Source organism: Lepisosteus oculatus, chromosome 24 (genome assembly GCF_040954835.1).
Source record: "Lepisosteus oculatus isolate fLepOcu1 chromosome 24, fLepOcu1.hap2, whole genome shotgun sequence".
In the NCBI taxonomy this organism is placed as follows: Eukaryota; Metazoa; Chordata; class Actinopteri; order Semionotiformes; family Lepisosteidae; genus Lepisosteus; species Lepisosteus oculatus.
Window position 1 is genome coordinate 1,028,763 of NC_090719.1, and position 14,286 is coordinate 1,043,048.

At 48.4% G+C, this 14,286-nt stretch overlaps 1 protein-coding gene across 4 annotated transcripts in view; it reads right to left on the bottom strand.

The window, feature by feature from the left end:
- Window positions 1–14,286, bottom strand: part of pbx3b (pre-B-cell leukemia homeobox 3b) — a 91,183-nt gene that overhangs the window by 12,220 nt on the left and 64,677 nt on the right. For 2 of the 4 annotated variants that reach the window (XM_015366769.2, XM_069183266.1), the window contains exons 3-6: window positions 10,496–10,737; window positions 7,658–7,848; window positions 5,460–5,595; window positions 4,164–4,193 (exon numbers count right to left, since the gene is read on the bottom strand). In XM_015366769.2, the coding sequence (XP_015222255.1) occupies window positions 4,164–4,193; window positions 5,460–5,595; window positions 7,658–7,848; window positions 10,496–10,737 (599 nt within the window). The remainder of the gene's footprint in view (window positions 1–4,163; window positions 4,194–5,459; window positions 5,596–7,657; window positions 7,849–10,495; window positions 10,738–14,286) is intronic. The other 2 variants (XM_006640500.3, XM_015366772.2) reach the window with 1 other exon arrangement.

Below are 14,286 nucleotides of genomic sequence, written 5' to 3' on the forward strand. Positions count from 1 at the left end.
AGCTCTAAACACACCTCAAAATGTGTACAAGAGGGCACTGTCAGCAGGACAGGTGTAATCCTGAGGGGTGACCAACCTAATGAGTCGTAGACTACGGTGCACGAGGAGTGCATGATCTGTGCACTCCATGAGGAAAATCGGCTCCGATCTGAATGTGAAATAAATAGTTCTGACCAGTTTTCAGTAGGACCTGAAACTGGGAAGGAGTCCTGTTTCAAAGGTCATACCAGACAATAACCTTTCCGGTTGTAGGTGAGCTGCACCCACAGGGTTTATAAACAAGGAGTGGAAATTCCTAGAAAGAGATAAACAAATGGCTCAACAGTTACTGCCTTGAAAAAATCGAGCTTTATCTTCTCCCTTCTCTTAAGATGCCATATCCAAGAGCCGAGCAAGCAGGTGCATCAGTGTTTCTAGACTGGCATTTGCATTGAACAAGAAACAAAACTGAATGAATGTTTGCACTGCTTGTGCTGAAAGACTGCAAAGACACTAAGTTAACAATGGGGAGGGATTCGGGGTCTTAGCACATAGCATTCGCCGGTCCCTCCAGATCAGCGTGAGCTCAAGATTGTGATCATCATCAGCAAATTAACTCTATCTTGCCAAATTTTGTATTTCCCGTAAACAAAATGAAAATGATTTTCATTGCTCCTTAGTGCTGCTGATGCCGTTGAAGCAGCACAAGAACGGCATTGGTGCCTCAGCGGTAAATGTTCCTAATGGCACCGGTGCCTGTCCACAGTGGGATGCTGTAGCCTGTGTCCTTTATGCTGAGCACCTTTACTGCAACACAGCGACAGCGTCACCAAGCCACAACAACAACACCGGCCCTTCGTCCAGCACTAAGGCTTTAAAGACATTGTGGTCTCGATCGAAAACAGAACAAGACTCTACTCTTGAATCACGAGCCGGAGAGCTGAAAAACATCCCTGTCCTTTGTGTTAGCAAGAGAGGCGCAAACTGGCTGAAACAAAAGGAATAAAAAGGAGAATAAATAGAAAGAATTGAAGGGGACAAGTGTCACACAAGGTGTGTAAGGTTTGTCTCTCAAAGTGACAGGCTTAGAAAAATTCTGCACCAGAACCCACGACAGGAAAAAAAATGCTCCTTTTCTTCTCAATGTGATACAGTGGGGAAAAAATCCCTTTTCTCCTTTATTGTGTACAGATTATTGTCATTTGTTTTCAGTAAACCTACAAGCACTGAGAAGTTTTTTTTTTTTTTGTGGTACCAGTATGTACTGTGAATGAGCCCTGCGCTTACTGCACAGGAATAACATTTATTCGACTTCTGAATATGGAGTTTGAAGTTTGCGCCGAGGAGGGATTTGAAGAGTAAAACCGAAGTGTGGAGTTCATCCAAAAATATTTCACACTTGCATGGTTTTTCCCCTCCTTTTAATTGCCAAGGAAAATGACGCAGCATCGTGTTTATTCAGGGCCATAAGAATTTAGTACCATGATTTAATTAAACTGACTACGACTCACATTTTCTTATTTAATAAATCTGACAGTGTTTTTAATTAAAAAGCCATCGCCACAGAATTTGACAGCATCTCTGCAGAAAACAAGCTTTTTATCTGTACACAGAATTTAGGATGTGTTACTACAGATTTCTGCTGGGACTGACTGGCAACAGTCAGTGTGAGTCTTTTTAGCCATTAATATTCATGGGGGCTGTTATGCCTCTTTTTAGCCACTACATGGTGTTGCAAGCTAGCCCACATACCAACCGTTTCAGAGAATAAGCTCTCCTCATGATAAAGCTCAGCACTTAGTGCTCACACGGGTTAATAAAAAGGGGTCTATAAATGTAAAAAAGCCGTAAGAGAAGGGGAAACATACAGGGATTTTAACAGCACGTCTTTTGCACCAGCAAGCGCATTAAAATCTCCTGTGCTGTGTGAGACAAAACCGGGCAGAGAGCTGAAGTGACATGTCTGTACCTCGACAGCACAGCCCTGGGTGAGGGCTTGGAAAAACAATGCATTGCTGGGGAAAGGAACTCGACGCCAAGTTTATTCTCTCTGTCACTGGAAATGGCCATATTGCCGCACTTAATAATTCACCAGCTTTCCCACCTCATCCCAGGTCAATTGACTTCTGTTGTCATTTAAGGTGAATGGATTTCCTTCCGTGCTCTCAATACCACTGGATTAATAACGTCTGCCTTGGAGACCCCTTAATGAAACCTCAAACCAGGTCTTAATTATACTGCTAAAGGTTGTTTCAGAAGCCTTGCTGCTAATATTATCAATAATAGAGTAGAATTCATTAATACTTAACAAATTAACCTCAGGCATCGTTCCTCTAAATATATCATGACTTAAAATATTGATAAGCGCCATTCATTTGAACTGTTAGTGATCAGAGCAGAGGAGTCACAATCTAGGAGATAATTCAAAGTCTGCCTTTAAATTCTCACCGCCCCGGCATTTTAATAACACAGCCGGGGAAGCACGCGCGTACATAAACCGAGCGACTCGCAGTCCGGCTTTGTGAGATTATATCAATTCTCACATAAACACTGACGGAAACCGCTGGCCCAAACAGGGCGCCTGTGTTTGTTTATTTAATGTCACACGTCGGAGTTGAGCCAGTGAAATAATAAGGCTGTGTGAGACACTTGCCGCACAATTGTCTGATGAAGTGCAGAAACTGCACGATCAACACCATTAGCTTCTCTCCGATCAGCAATGGTGGCGACGGCGCCGAAGAGAGCAAGGCCTTATTAAGGGAATCCTGCACTGCCTGCCTCTCTGACAGCTGATCTGCGTGCCTTCAGTGTGTCCTGGCTGGCTCCAACCAGAGGGAAAACAAGCCGGGGTTTTTTTTCTGTTTTCCTGGCTAGGACATGAAAGTGACTTTTTCATCATGCTGCATAAAAGGAAACATCACAACGGCTACCGCTGCCTGTTCTGCAGTTGCCAGCTGAGCCTCTTGAACACAGCCTGTGAGAACGCACTTGACACCTGAGTGAACCACCCAAACAGCAAGGCCGCAACAGTTGCAAAGCCTGCAGCTCTTCTCCTGCAAAGACAATTTCAGGATTTCAACCTTCTGAATATTTGCCAGGAGCAACTTACACAGCGGGTTTCCCGAGGCTTTGTCACACTTTAGTGTGCAATTTTCTTTGCAATGGTTTCCTTCCGATCTGCCGTGTGCTGTACTAAATCTCCTTGAGCCCTTTCCCAGAATTCATGCATGCAAATATCCGGATATTTCACATTATTCCATATTTCAGATTGGGAATTCAGCCCAGTGTGGTGCACTGGAAAATTAGAAATTGGGATCCTGCAAGCCAGAATAAGGATATTATCTCCCGTTCTCCAATTTGTGTTTATTTCTAATTTCCTCCGATGAGCTGGATTTCCAAGGATGAAGCCATACAGTTCTCAGGCATTAAGCACTTCGCTCAACTGGAGAGCTGCATCCGCGGCCTTCGTTAAGCACCTGAGTTCATCACACGGCCTTCGTTAAGCAAACCTCCACTGGAGGAACACAAGGTGTGTACACAGATTGCTAAGGAGGTCTTAAATGAATGCAGAGAGAAAAACAGCTCATGTCACAGGAGCTCTGGATCAGTGCTTCTGGGGCCTGTGTGAACCCTCAAAGCCTCAGAGTGTATTCCACATCCGGAACACCCTGTCCCCTGTCTCACCAGCAACCTTCAAGAACAGGAGATGAACCCTGAAGTGTATTTATCGCATCACGGATAGGCAGGGTTAACCAATGTTTAAAACAATGAGCAGGTAAATCCACAAGCATACATTTCGTGAATAAGAAAAGGGTGTTTTCTTATTCGGGGTCACAGCTAGAAAGCAAAGCACATCGTCTGACGCCACAGTGGGAAGAATTTGTGAGACACTGTATGAAACGGACTTATCAAAGGAGGAGAGTGGAAATAAAACTGCTGCTGACACATTAAAAGGGGGGTTTTCAGGGCCACGTAACGCTACATGAACTGGCTGGGGTTTACCATGTCTTGTTCGCAGAATGCTTTATCTGCAGCAAAGCCCAGAGCTGTGGGCATGTGCAGACACACCCTGCCTTGAGCTGCTTGCTCGTGGCCACTGCTCTGCTCCAGGAGTCTCCAGGAAATCGCGTAGGTGCACATACATACATATGAAACAACAGCAGATCAGGAGGCGCATGACATACCTGTGATACTGTGATGGTGCTTCCCAACCCCTGAAGGCAAAAAAGAACGGCTTTTACAGTATCTGACTCTCCAGTCCCCTCCACACCCCCTCCCCACAGACAAAGACAAACATTTCAACCTGAATGGAGGTTTTCATCTTTCATCTCCTAGATACAGGTATTGTGAGCTGCAGTGCTCACGGACAGCATCACCTCTGCTTTCCTTTGCAGAAGTGCCACACAGAGGCCTGCCACTTTAATATGGGCACGCCCCAGAGCCCCCAGAGCACAGAGCCGGGGTCCGGTTTTCCGACAGAACTGGAGGATCTGTCTTCTGAGTGACGGCCCGCTGCGGGTCTCGCCCAGGGCAGAGGGCTCTGCGTCAGGGCTGCCCCTTTTATTTTGGCTTGGAGCCTGAGTAGTTTAAGGTGATCAGAAGGCTCCCTGTGTGATGCCTGGAGGGAGGGGTGGCACAGGCAAGAGAGGTGCTGGTGCCATTCAGGACCAGCATGGAGGCAAGAGCCCAGCTGCTGGCCGTTGAGAATATCTAGGGGGACACGTCGTGCTTGACCTGTGTCCCCCGAAATTCAGGTGGTTTTCCTGCATCAGCTACTTGATCAAGTTCGTTACAGTTTGGGTTTTTTTCTCCAATTGGCCTGGCGGTGGAGGGAAAGCACTGTCTCTGAATGTCAATTGTCATGAAAGGCCCAGCATCCTGGAAATGTCCCCTGGCCACACGAGGAAATTTCCAGTGACGCGAAAGAAGACCTCATAGCTCTGGGGCCCAGACTCTCCGTGGAGAAGAACAGTGGCTATGCGCTTCCTGCAGCAACAAGCGAGTGGAGGTTCCTCGTGCTGGGGAAAGGACTTGCTCACCTTAAAGTTCACATCCCCCGCCCTGGGCGACTGTGTGAGGCCCCCAGCCCATACACCCCCCCACGGGTGAAGCTCCATGAGCAACTACATAAGGGGTCTTGGGTCTAGGGAGCAGAGCCCCCTTAGCAAGCTACACGGCCTTAACATTCTTGGCTTCTGTCTACTTTCCAAAAGAAAGATTTTGCATGTCATAAAACTGTGCTTCTTGGACTCGGCTGAAGGAAAACGAGCAAAATGGCGGCAGGTGGGATGGAGAGGAAAGGCAGGGGGGCCCCAGCGCGTCTGTAGGTCTCTCTCTTGGACCACGGCTCGCCCCCTGCTCTGCACGGCTGCCCGGGGCGAGTCGTGAAGCGGTCCTGCCTGCGGGCCCACCTCCTGCCCTCCTGACGCCGAAGCCCAATAGCCAGGTTCTCTGGGTCAACCCAGGGTGGCGCCGCCTACCTGTGACACTGTGATGCTGCACTTCTTGGCCAGCTCCTCTTTGGCTTCTTCGCTGGGGTACGGGTTGCTGAGGTGGGAGTAGAAATACTCGTTCAAGATTTCCGTCGCCTGCTTGCTGAAGTTCCGTCTTTTCCGTCTGAACAGAAGAAAACCCCACATAAAACAGAGGCCTGGGATATTAGCTACAGGAAACCGGAAAGATTGATCAATGACCAGATATATGCTTTTGCTTATACAAATTGGCACATCTTTAATGGTGATGCTCTAGGTTTACGGGTCTGAATAAAAACCTTTTTGTGTGATAAAGTTTAGGATTGATATTCCCTTTTCTGGCACGACCTGCTGCCTCATCGCATGATAACAATGAAGGAAGGCCGCGGTCAAGATCCCCTTTCTGCACCTGCAAAGTGCTTTTGTTTTTTTTGCAGCGCCCCAGCTGAGCTGGTCAGTGTCCAGCACGCCCAGCTGGGGGTCGACAGCTGACCGCAGAGCATCGGGCTCGGCTCCCGCAGTCCTCCTGCGGAGCTGCAGCCAGGCGGCGCGATCTGAGGCATGTCGATGGAGCTGTAGCAGGCCTGCTGGGGGGCGGGGGGGGGGCATCTTGGTGCATTATAGAAATTACTCCACGCACAGCTGAGCACTGCTCCCAGCGCACCCGATCCCCAGAGTGCCCCATTGTTACTAACTACACTAACTAGGGGCTGGTCTGGCTCCTTCCCCAGAGCTCTACTTATCTTGTTATTGAGCGTTCGCTTATTTTGCCTTGTTTACCTTCCCTCACGCGAATAATGTGCTCCAAATGTGCTTCTGCCCGATTTACCTTTCAGAAAGTTGCTAGAGCTCTCCAAAGACATCCACCAACTGTTTGTAATTACTGTAATCCAGCGCACCTGCGGATGACCTTCTTCCTGCCGAAATTACTTCATTCTTAGCTCATTTTGACTTTAACTGCTTTCAGGTGCGCGGCTAGATTGACTTAACGAAGGCGGCGCCGCTAAGTGTGATAAGAGCTTTGTCGAGCACGACCGCGCCGAGGCGCTCTTGCTGGCTGGAGTCTCTCCAGCCCGGCCGCTGGTGTTGTGGGCCGTACAAACACGTGCATCTCAGTCCTGTGGGCCGCCATCCTGTACAACCCTAGCTCTAGACGCGCCGAGGAAATCCCAGTTTTAATACGCGGGCTTTTCCCTTCCTCCGCAAGCGAGAATTGGCATGGTGGGAAATTCTTTTTTTATTTATTTTTAATGCATTTTTTTAGATCCTGGATAAGTCCCCCCGTTAATAATAAAGAATTACTCCACTAATCATCGCTTTAGTGATAATTTGTGCCTATGCAGCACCACTAATCAAATTTCTGCCTGCTGTTTCAGTCTACTTCACACCAAAGTGCTTTTCAGAATGAAAGACACTGTACCCCACTGGTCTCCTGAAAGATCTGTGCAAGCCGGCAATTTGTTGGATAAGCAGCAAGCGCAAACACCTACTGTACTGCAGTCGAGGGGTGAGCTTTTCACACCCGTGTCTGCTGAGCCCTGCACACGCACACACACACCGACACACGTTCGTTCAAGAGGCTTGTGGTCGATAAGCTACTTAAATGCTTGTGCCAAGGTGGAGTCTAGAATGGCTCACTTCTTCTTGCACTCCCTAATAGCGGTGTGAGATAATCATGTTGTCGTAGTTGGCTATATGCGAGGCTTCTAAAATGTGGTCGCTTCTTACTAAGGCTCACTAAAACCCAAATGTATTCTCTCCCCACTCAGTGGTGCACACATGTGCCCACATGGATACTTAACTACAGTTCCCTTTAGTTAATTACTGCCATGCCAGGCACCCTGCATTACCATGGAGTACAGGAAACTAAAACCCCATAGATCCAGGCTGGCGTACAGTAACCCGGGCAGGACCAGGATCGGCAACTCTTCGGGGGGACCCCAGTCCAAACCCTCAAGCCAACCACACATTTAGACATGCGCCCGCCGGGGTAGAGCTCTGCTTCCTGTGCAGCGCCGCCCGCCGTGGCCAGACCGGCCCCAAGCCTGACCGTGGCAGCGGAGACACGGATCACGGGCGAGGGGCTCGGGAGGGGCCCGCTCACGCCAGGGCGGGCCAAATGCGCCACGGCAGAGTCTCACGGTGTCGCGTCTTTGCCCTCTGGTGTCGCGCGGCCGGGCGCGAGGAGGCGCGGGGGGAGAGCGCACCTGGCGTCCAGGAAGCGGGAGCGCAGGATCATCACGGCCTCGCAGGTGCTCTGCTTCAGCTGCATCTGGATGGAGCTGAACTTGCGGTGGATGATGCCCACCATGCGCTCGATCTCCTTGGGCGAGATGGGCCGGGTGCGCGACTGCTCCCGCAGCAGGTTCATCACGTGGGTGGTGAACTCGTTGCAAGCCTGCAGGGGGGGGGGCGACAAGCAGCACAGTGCAAACACGTCAGACTTCTGGTGGCGCGGGCCGGCGGAGAGGAGAGGCCGAGCTGCCGGATTGGAGCTGCTTGTCGGCCACTGGCCGGCCCCGGGTGTCAAAATCTCAGCGTGTCGGCAGAGATCTGCTACCTGTGGCCCTGGGGCCCCGCCGCCGAGAGGTTCTGCGTTTGCATTCTCAAACAGGAACAGTAGATACTCCACGCTGAGGGCGTGCACAAAAATAAATCGTTCGGCATAAAAACAGTGCAAACCAAGGGCCTACTGGTGGAGGGACATCAGAGCAAATGAACCCATTAAAAATAAAATATAGCGATGATGCCTTTCCACGCGTTCGGTCCAGTGGCGCAATATTTATATTAAGCGCCGCTGTGCATTCAAGCACCACGTCCGCACAAAAAAATTACGGCAGCCCTAATGCTCAAATGCACGCCTGTGTTTTTGGGGGGTTTAATTGGTGTCCTGAATCAGTGTGGTGGAAGGATGGAAATAACCAGAGAGCCTTAATGATAAACTCAGTGTGTGATTTCCTTGTTCTGCTGGCCCCATCTGTGTTTGTACTCAGTGTGATGCTGCGCACTGCAGAAGCCCCCTGCCTCTACAAAAACACAAACCGACACATCCCTGGATTTCTGCGACTGCTTAACATTTCACAACTTAATAGGCGAAGTCATCTATGAATGCAAATGCCGATTTGCAATTTGGCATTAGCCCAGCATTCAGAGAATTTAAACAGCTTTTCGTTAAACCAGTAGTTCATACATGATTAATTAGAACATCTCATTTATGTAGTGCACACTTTAGCTCATTACTCTAAGTAAAATTCGTTAAGTATTTACATTTAGATAATTAAAATCTGGATACACCCTTAAGAAAGATGCATTCACTCCAGGCAAAGTGTATTTTTTTTTCTAGAGCACAAGAAGTAAATTAGTCTAATTTACAAGCCTGCCTGCTTTAGTTGTGCTGTGTTAGTGCCATCAGAGCTGGACCAGAGCTCTCTGACCGTTCGTCACAACTGAAGTCGGAGTTCGGGCATATTTATCCATGCTTCCTGTTTGTATGCAAAACTTTAAATTCATTCAAATATCTTTTTTTCCATCATCTTATTTAATGCATCTGCATTCACCCTGAAGACACTCTTGCACCCGAGAGGAGAGCATGTTTCTCTTCACTATGCAGTGTGAAGGGAAGGGAGACAACTGGAATTTGTAATACACTAGTTGCTCTGAGGGCTGGTCAGCACAGCCTGTCCTGTGTGTGCTGCGTCCTCATGCCTGGGTATGCGTGTGCAGGGTTATCTCACCCTCGTAGTTTGTATTATTAACTTTATTTATACCCCTCCATGTCATTTCCTTTATTGTGCATTTTTATCAATGTACAATGATCCACTAATTTAATTTTCATTTACTTGCAAAAGCCATAAAAGCAATTTTAATGAGTTTGCAGAGAAACTGTATTAAGGCCATTAAACGAGCTTTCAGATGAGCTAAGCATGACAGGTGCTATACACTGTGTCTCATTAATACTGAAAAGACAGATCAATATGTCTAATGCGAACTTTGAACCCATATTGCATTTATAATGGATTTTAAAGACATTTAGAAATTAATCCAATACTTCTAACCTTAATCACATTTGGTTTTACCGCTAGAGCTGATTTGTGGTTTGGGTTTTTTGACTTGCTCACATTTTACATAATTTTTTTTCTGAGCTGGCATTGCCTACTATTAAATCAAATGCATTTATTAATTTACAGAACATCATCTGAATTTCCACTCTGTGTTAATGAGAGTCGACTGGTGAGCTTATTTTGTTCTTTTGCAGGGAATCAACACTTTTTTGCTGATGACCCACATTTAAAAGAATCCGTTCAGATACATTAGGCTTTTTCATTCAGAAATGCACGTGGCTTTATAAAACCAGTGGCCGTTTGGAGAAAAACAAGTTAGTCAGAATTTAAACATTAAAACCCAAAGCCTGTACTTGTGAAATTTAATTCGCAGCCTGTTTCGTTTTTTTTTCTAAATGTGTTAGGCTCAGCAACTTTGATTATGTGTTTAAAGATTTCATAGACGGGAAAAAAATGAATTAGAGAAAATGGTTTATTCCATAAATCTGTCGCGTTCAGACTCGGAAGATGGGAGATCTATCGTTGTTTACATGAGCACTCAAAAACCCTCTTTGCTGTTTCACTATCTGAGCAGACCTGAGGATAATTTTGAGCACCCTTATTCCCTTGGCTGAATTTTAATGAAGCATTTTACACCACCGAGGTATCCAGCCTCGTGCATCAGGCACCTATCCGTCTCCACCCAGGGATTATCCCTAAAAATAGGCTCCAGACGGAGCTGTCACAGGGAAATGCGCCTCCCTGCCATGAAACACTGCCCTGAACTCCAGAAGACGGCTAATATTCCAGGTAGCCAGGGCCTCAAGAGCTTGTCTTGTAGCGACACTGGAATCTAGGTATCATAAAAAAGATGATGTGAAAATTGCTTGTAATAACACGATAATAACCGGTCTATGACACTTGTATCTGGGTGTTCCTAGGTAACTACCGTGTCGTTACAGGGGAAGCCCCTGTATGTGGGAGTCTGGCAGCGGTAGCTCTCACCTGCTCGTACTTCTCCAGCTCGGTGTGGTAGATCTGCCGGATCTGCGTGAGCTTGGCCCTGTAGTCGGAGTGCTCGATGGAGTTGTCGGCAGTGCCCCCCGAGGCGGCGGCGGCGGCGGCGGCGGCCGCGGACCCGCCCCCCTTCTCCGGCCCCGACACGCCCTCGGCCAGCAGCATGTTGTCCAGCCGCATCAGCTGGGGGTCTGGGGGGTCCTCCTCCTGGGCCCCCCGGATGCTGAGGCCTGCAAGGCAACCAGAAAGAGACGCGTGAAGGGAGGGAGCGCCCCCTTGTGGGCAGAGCCCAACCCACCGCACACACAGAGAAAACCTGGCCCCAGGGTTCGGAGCCGAAAGCGCATCTTGCTCATGTCATTCCCCAACACAGCTTCAATACCTTGCGTGGCAAATTAGGAACCAACCCCGCCAAACGCTTTCCTCCGTGTAAAGCCGCTTGGCGATTTCACAGTATTTCCCTGCTGCTCCCTTGACTCAGTAACCTCATCCCTGGCATGTCACCGGTACCACTTAGTGTTGTACTGTGCCATACCGTGGTAAGGATTTATAAGACTGCCAGGGCTGATGTTTCTGTTAAACACGGCAGCTTGGCATCAGTGCCGTTGGATTATCCCGGACCTGTTATTTTGTGTTTGTTTCTCACAATGGCACCAAGCCAGCCTGAGTGAAATGACCAGAAGCCCAATAAAAATGCCCCCCCCTCCCCCCTCCTTCAGGCACCTCTGAGCCACGCATCAGAGCACATGACCATAAAAGGACGCCTCACTGAAGAAGTGAAGTGCAGTATTCCAGCGACCAATTGATTCTGGGGGCGGCACTGTGCGAGGTTTAGGAGAGCTCTGCACTTGCCTTTGGAGTGAAAGTATTCTACTCGTAACACGCTCATACACACCCGTCCCAATTAACATCTCTGCAGCGACTCGAAATCAGGCGTGCCCCCTCCGGTTAGACACGGCCCCCGCGGGCACAGAGCTGGCACCTCGCGTCTCGCCGCCGCGTTCCTGTCGCCAGCGCGGAGCCTGTGTGTATTTACACAGTGCAGTGCACACCGTGTGTACACACACAGGCTTACATGACAGCAACATCTATAAGCTGCCAAATGTTCAGCTAAGATGTGGCATTTCTATTTTCTGAGAGGATGCTAACCAGAGAGAATATCCGCCACGTTGTTTTTATTCTGCACTGTGCCTCGCAGCTCGGCGGTGAGATGGAGCTGAATTCCTCTTGTTCCGCCTCGGCTGGGGGAGTTTATTTCTACCAGGAAGGTGGTTTTCATCCCGACTTGCTCTTGCGAGAAACACGCGAAGCCCGACCTCACCCGATCACAGAATACACCCGCCAGGTCACGTCTGGCTGCATTTCTGATCACACGTATGCAACGTGTTTCCCAATTAGGTCGCCCTGAATGATTCTGAAGACTGACCCTGGGAGAAAAATATTTATTTGCACTGCTTTTGTCAGCTGGTTATTACTACAAGCAGAGATATTTTCTACGATCTGAGTACCTCCAGTGTGGGGTGACATTGAAGGCCCACAAGCTGTCAGACACCAGCATCTGCAGTCAAAATCCTACCATGTGCACTAATTCTCAGGGGCTGTATCTTGCTAGAGATTCATGCAGAGGAAAACAAGGTATCCACATTGCAAAAAAGATCTTAATCAGTCGGTAATCACAACATCCAGTTCATTGTGCCAGTGCTTTAGGAAAAACCCCAGAAACAGACACTATTACATTGTTGAACGTTGCCTCTGGCTCTGTTATCGGGCCCTGCATTTCTTTTTTTGCATATCTTTCAACAAACCCTAATTAGCCATCTTTCAAGGCACAGTGCACCTGCCCAGGCAGACAGTGCCAGAGTCAACGTGCGCCGAAAACGGGCACAGCGAGAGGCCAATAAATAAATTGCAGGTCAAAATTATTACAGAGCTCGTTTCCAAATAAGCTCGCATTGTGCGGGGACACAAAGGGGGCAGACGCGGAAAAGTACCCCGCGCCCACTCACGCGCTCCGATTACAAGGGCTGTTTGAGTTCGATAATCCGACGGCAATTCAGGGGATTTTCAACAGCTCATTAAGGTGTCATTAATATATGGTGAGCCCATGAATTATAGATGAGGTTAGGAACCTGCACTGGCTCTATTGTGCAATAACCTACAACCAGAGAGGCTGTGCCGGGGCACTGAGTATTTGACCTGCTGGGCAGAGGGCGCCAGAGCAGAGCAGTGCCGCAGCTTCAGGTGTTGAGCAGAGTCGGCACCATTGGAATCACCTGGTTGGTCAGAGAACCACCTGAGGGGCCAGCCCTGTTGAAAATGTCAGCATCCGCACACGACACGACATGGTGAGCACTTCGGCCTCCTGTAAAAGCGAGAATCGCCCGGTCACCCTGCGCGCTCAGAATGCCAAAGAGAGAGAGGCACAACTTCCGCCTTCTCCGAGAATAAATGAAAAATCCCCACGTCACAAGGCTTTAAATACGTTAAAAGTATCTGGGCCCAGCCCGTCTAGGCTGGTCGGCCATCTTGGACGAAGGAGACGATAGCAGGAAGGCCTTTCAGTGGAAAACCAGCCGATACAGCAGCCGGGGGGGATATAGTCCAAATGGTCAACGAGAGAAGAGTGATAGAATTAAAATCTGAGAGCGGGCGCTAGCCCCTCTGCCTTTCCTCCTCCGGAGCTCTCCAGGTGGCTGGGCGGCCGTGCGCACGTTCCTCGCGTCAGGTATATTAAATCTAACACCCAGCCGCGCTGCACATGTCTGGGCCAGCCGGCTTGTCACTTTCTCTTGACTCGCTCTCTATTGAGGAAAAATGCAGCGGTGGGAATTTACAGAGCTTTTCAGTTAAATGGACATAAATCACGGGTTTCATTCAAACCAAATAATCACAGGCCATAAAGAGCTACTTGTCTCTTACCATATATTACAGAGAAGTTCCTGTGAGCAATAATGCAGCCATTCATGGCGAAGAAAAACAGAGCGAGACATTATCGAGTGACATGTAATCCTGTTAGGGAGCTGACGTGTGGAGTGGGGCTGACATTTTTATCATACATGTCCATTTCTATTTAGGAATCAGCGGAATAAAAATGATTACTCCGCCGCCCAAACCCCTGCTTCCTGAAAGAGCCCGCTGGGGTCTGTTTGTGCCAGAACATTAGTTAAGAGACATCCATAACTAACGGATTCGGGAGCGCTCCCCCGACCTGCAGCAACCTGAAGAGAATCCGCAAGCAGACTCCACTCCTGCTGCTCCTCTGCCCTCAGAAGAAGCCGACTTCCTTGGGCCTGTAGAGGCAGGGGCTCGTTCTGCTGGGGCCGCTGACCGTGTGGTTTATCTACCTTTTTCAAATAATAATAATACTAATAATAAACTTTATTTTATTTAGTGCCTTTAAGGGTGGCTTCTCAAAGCGCTTTACAGAACAACAACAACGATAAAAAAAAATACAATAAAAATGTCATCCCAACCCTCATGTTCTGTTACTGCAAATTGCTTAATTGAATATAATAATTAATGAATTGTTTTTTTACCAATTAAGGTTTGCTAGATGTACAGAGACAGCAGATCATCATTAGTGCGAATGAAGGACTACTATCGGGTGTTTTTTTAAAGGGAGTGCGAATATTACAAAGGGGCCTTGTGTTAAGACATCAATCCAGATCACTTGGCTGTGCTCCTAACTTTTTCCAGACAAACAATGTTTCCCTTTGAGCCCCTTGTGTTTTGGAAATTTGATTTCTTGGGTTTCCCTGCCTGAGGTTTTCTTTCTACTC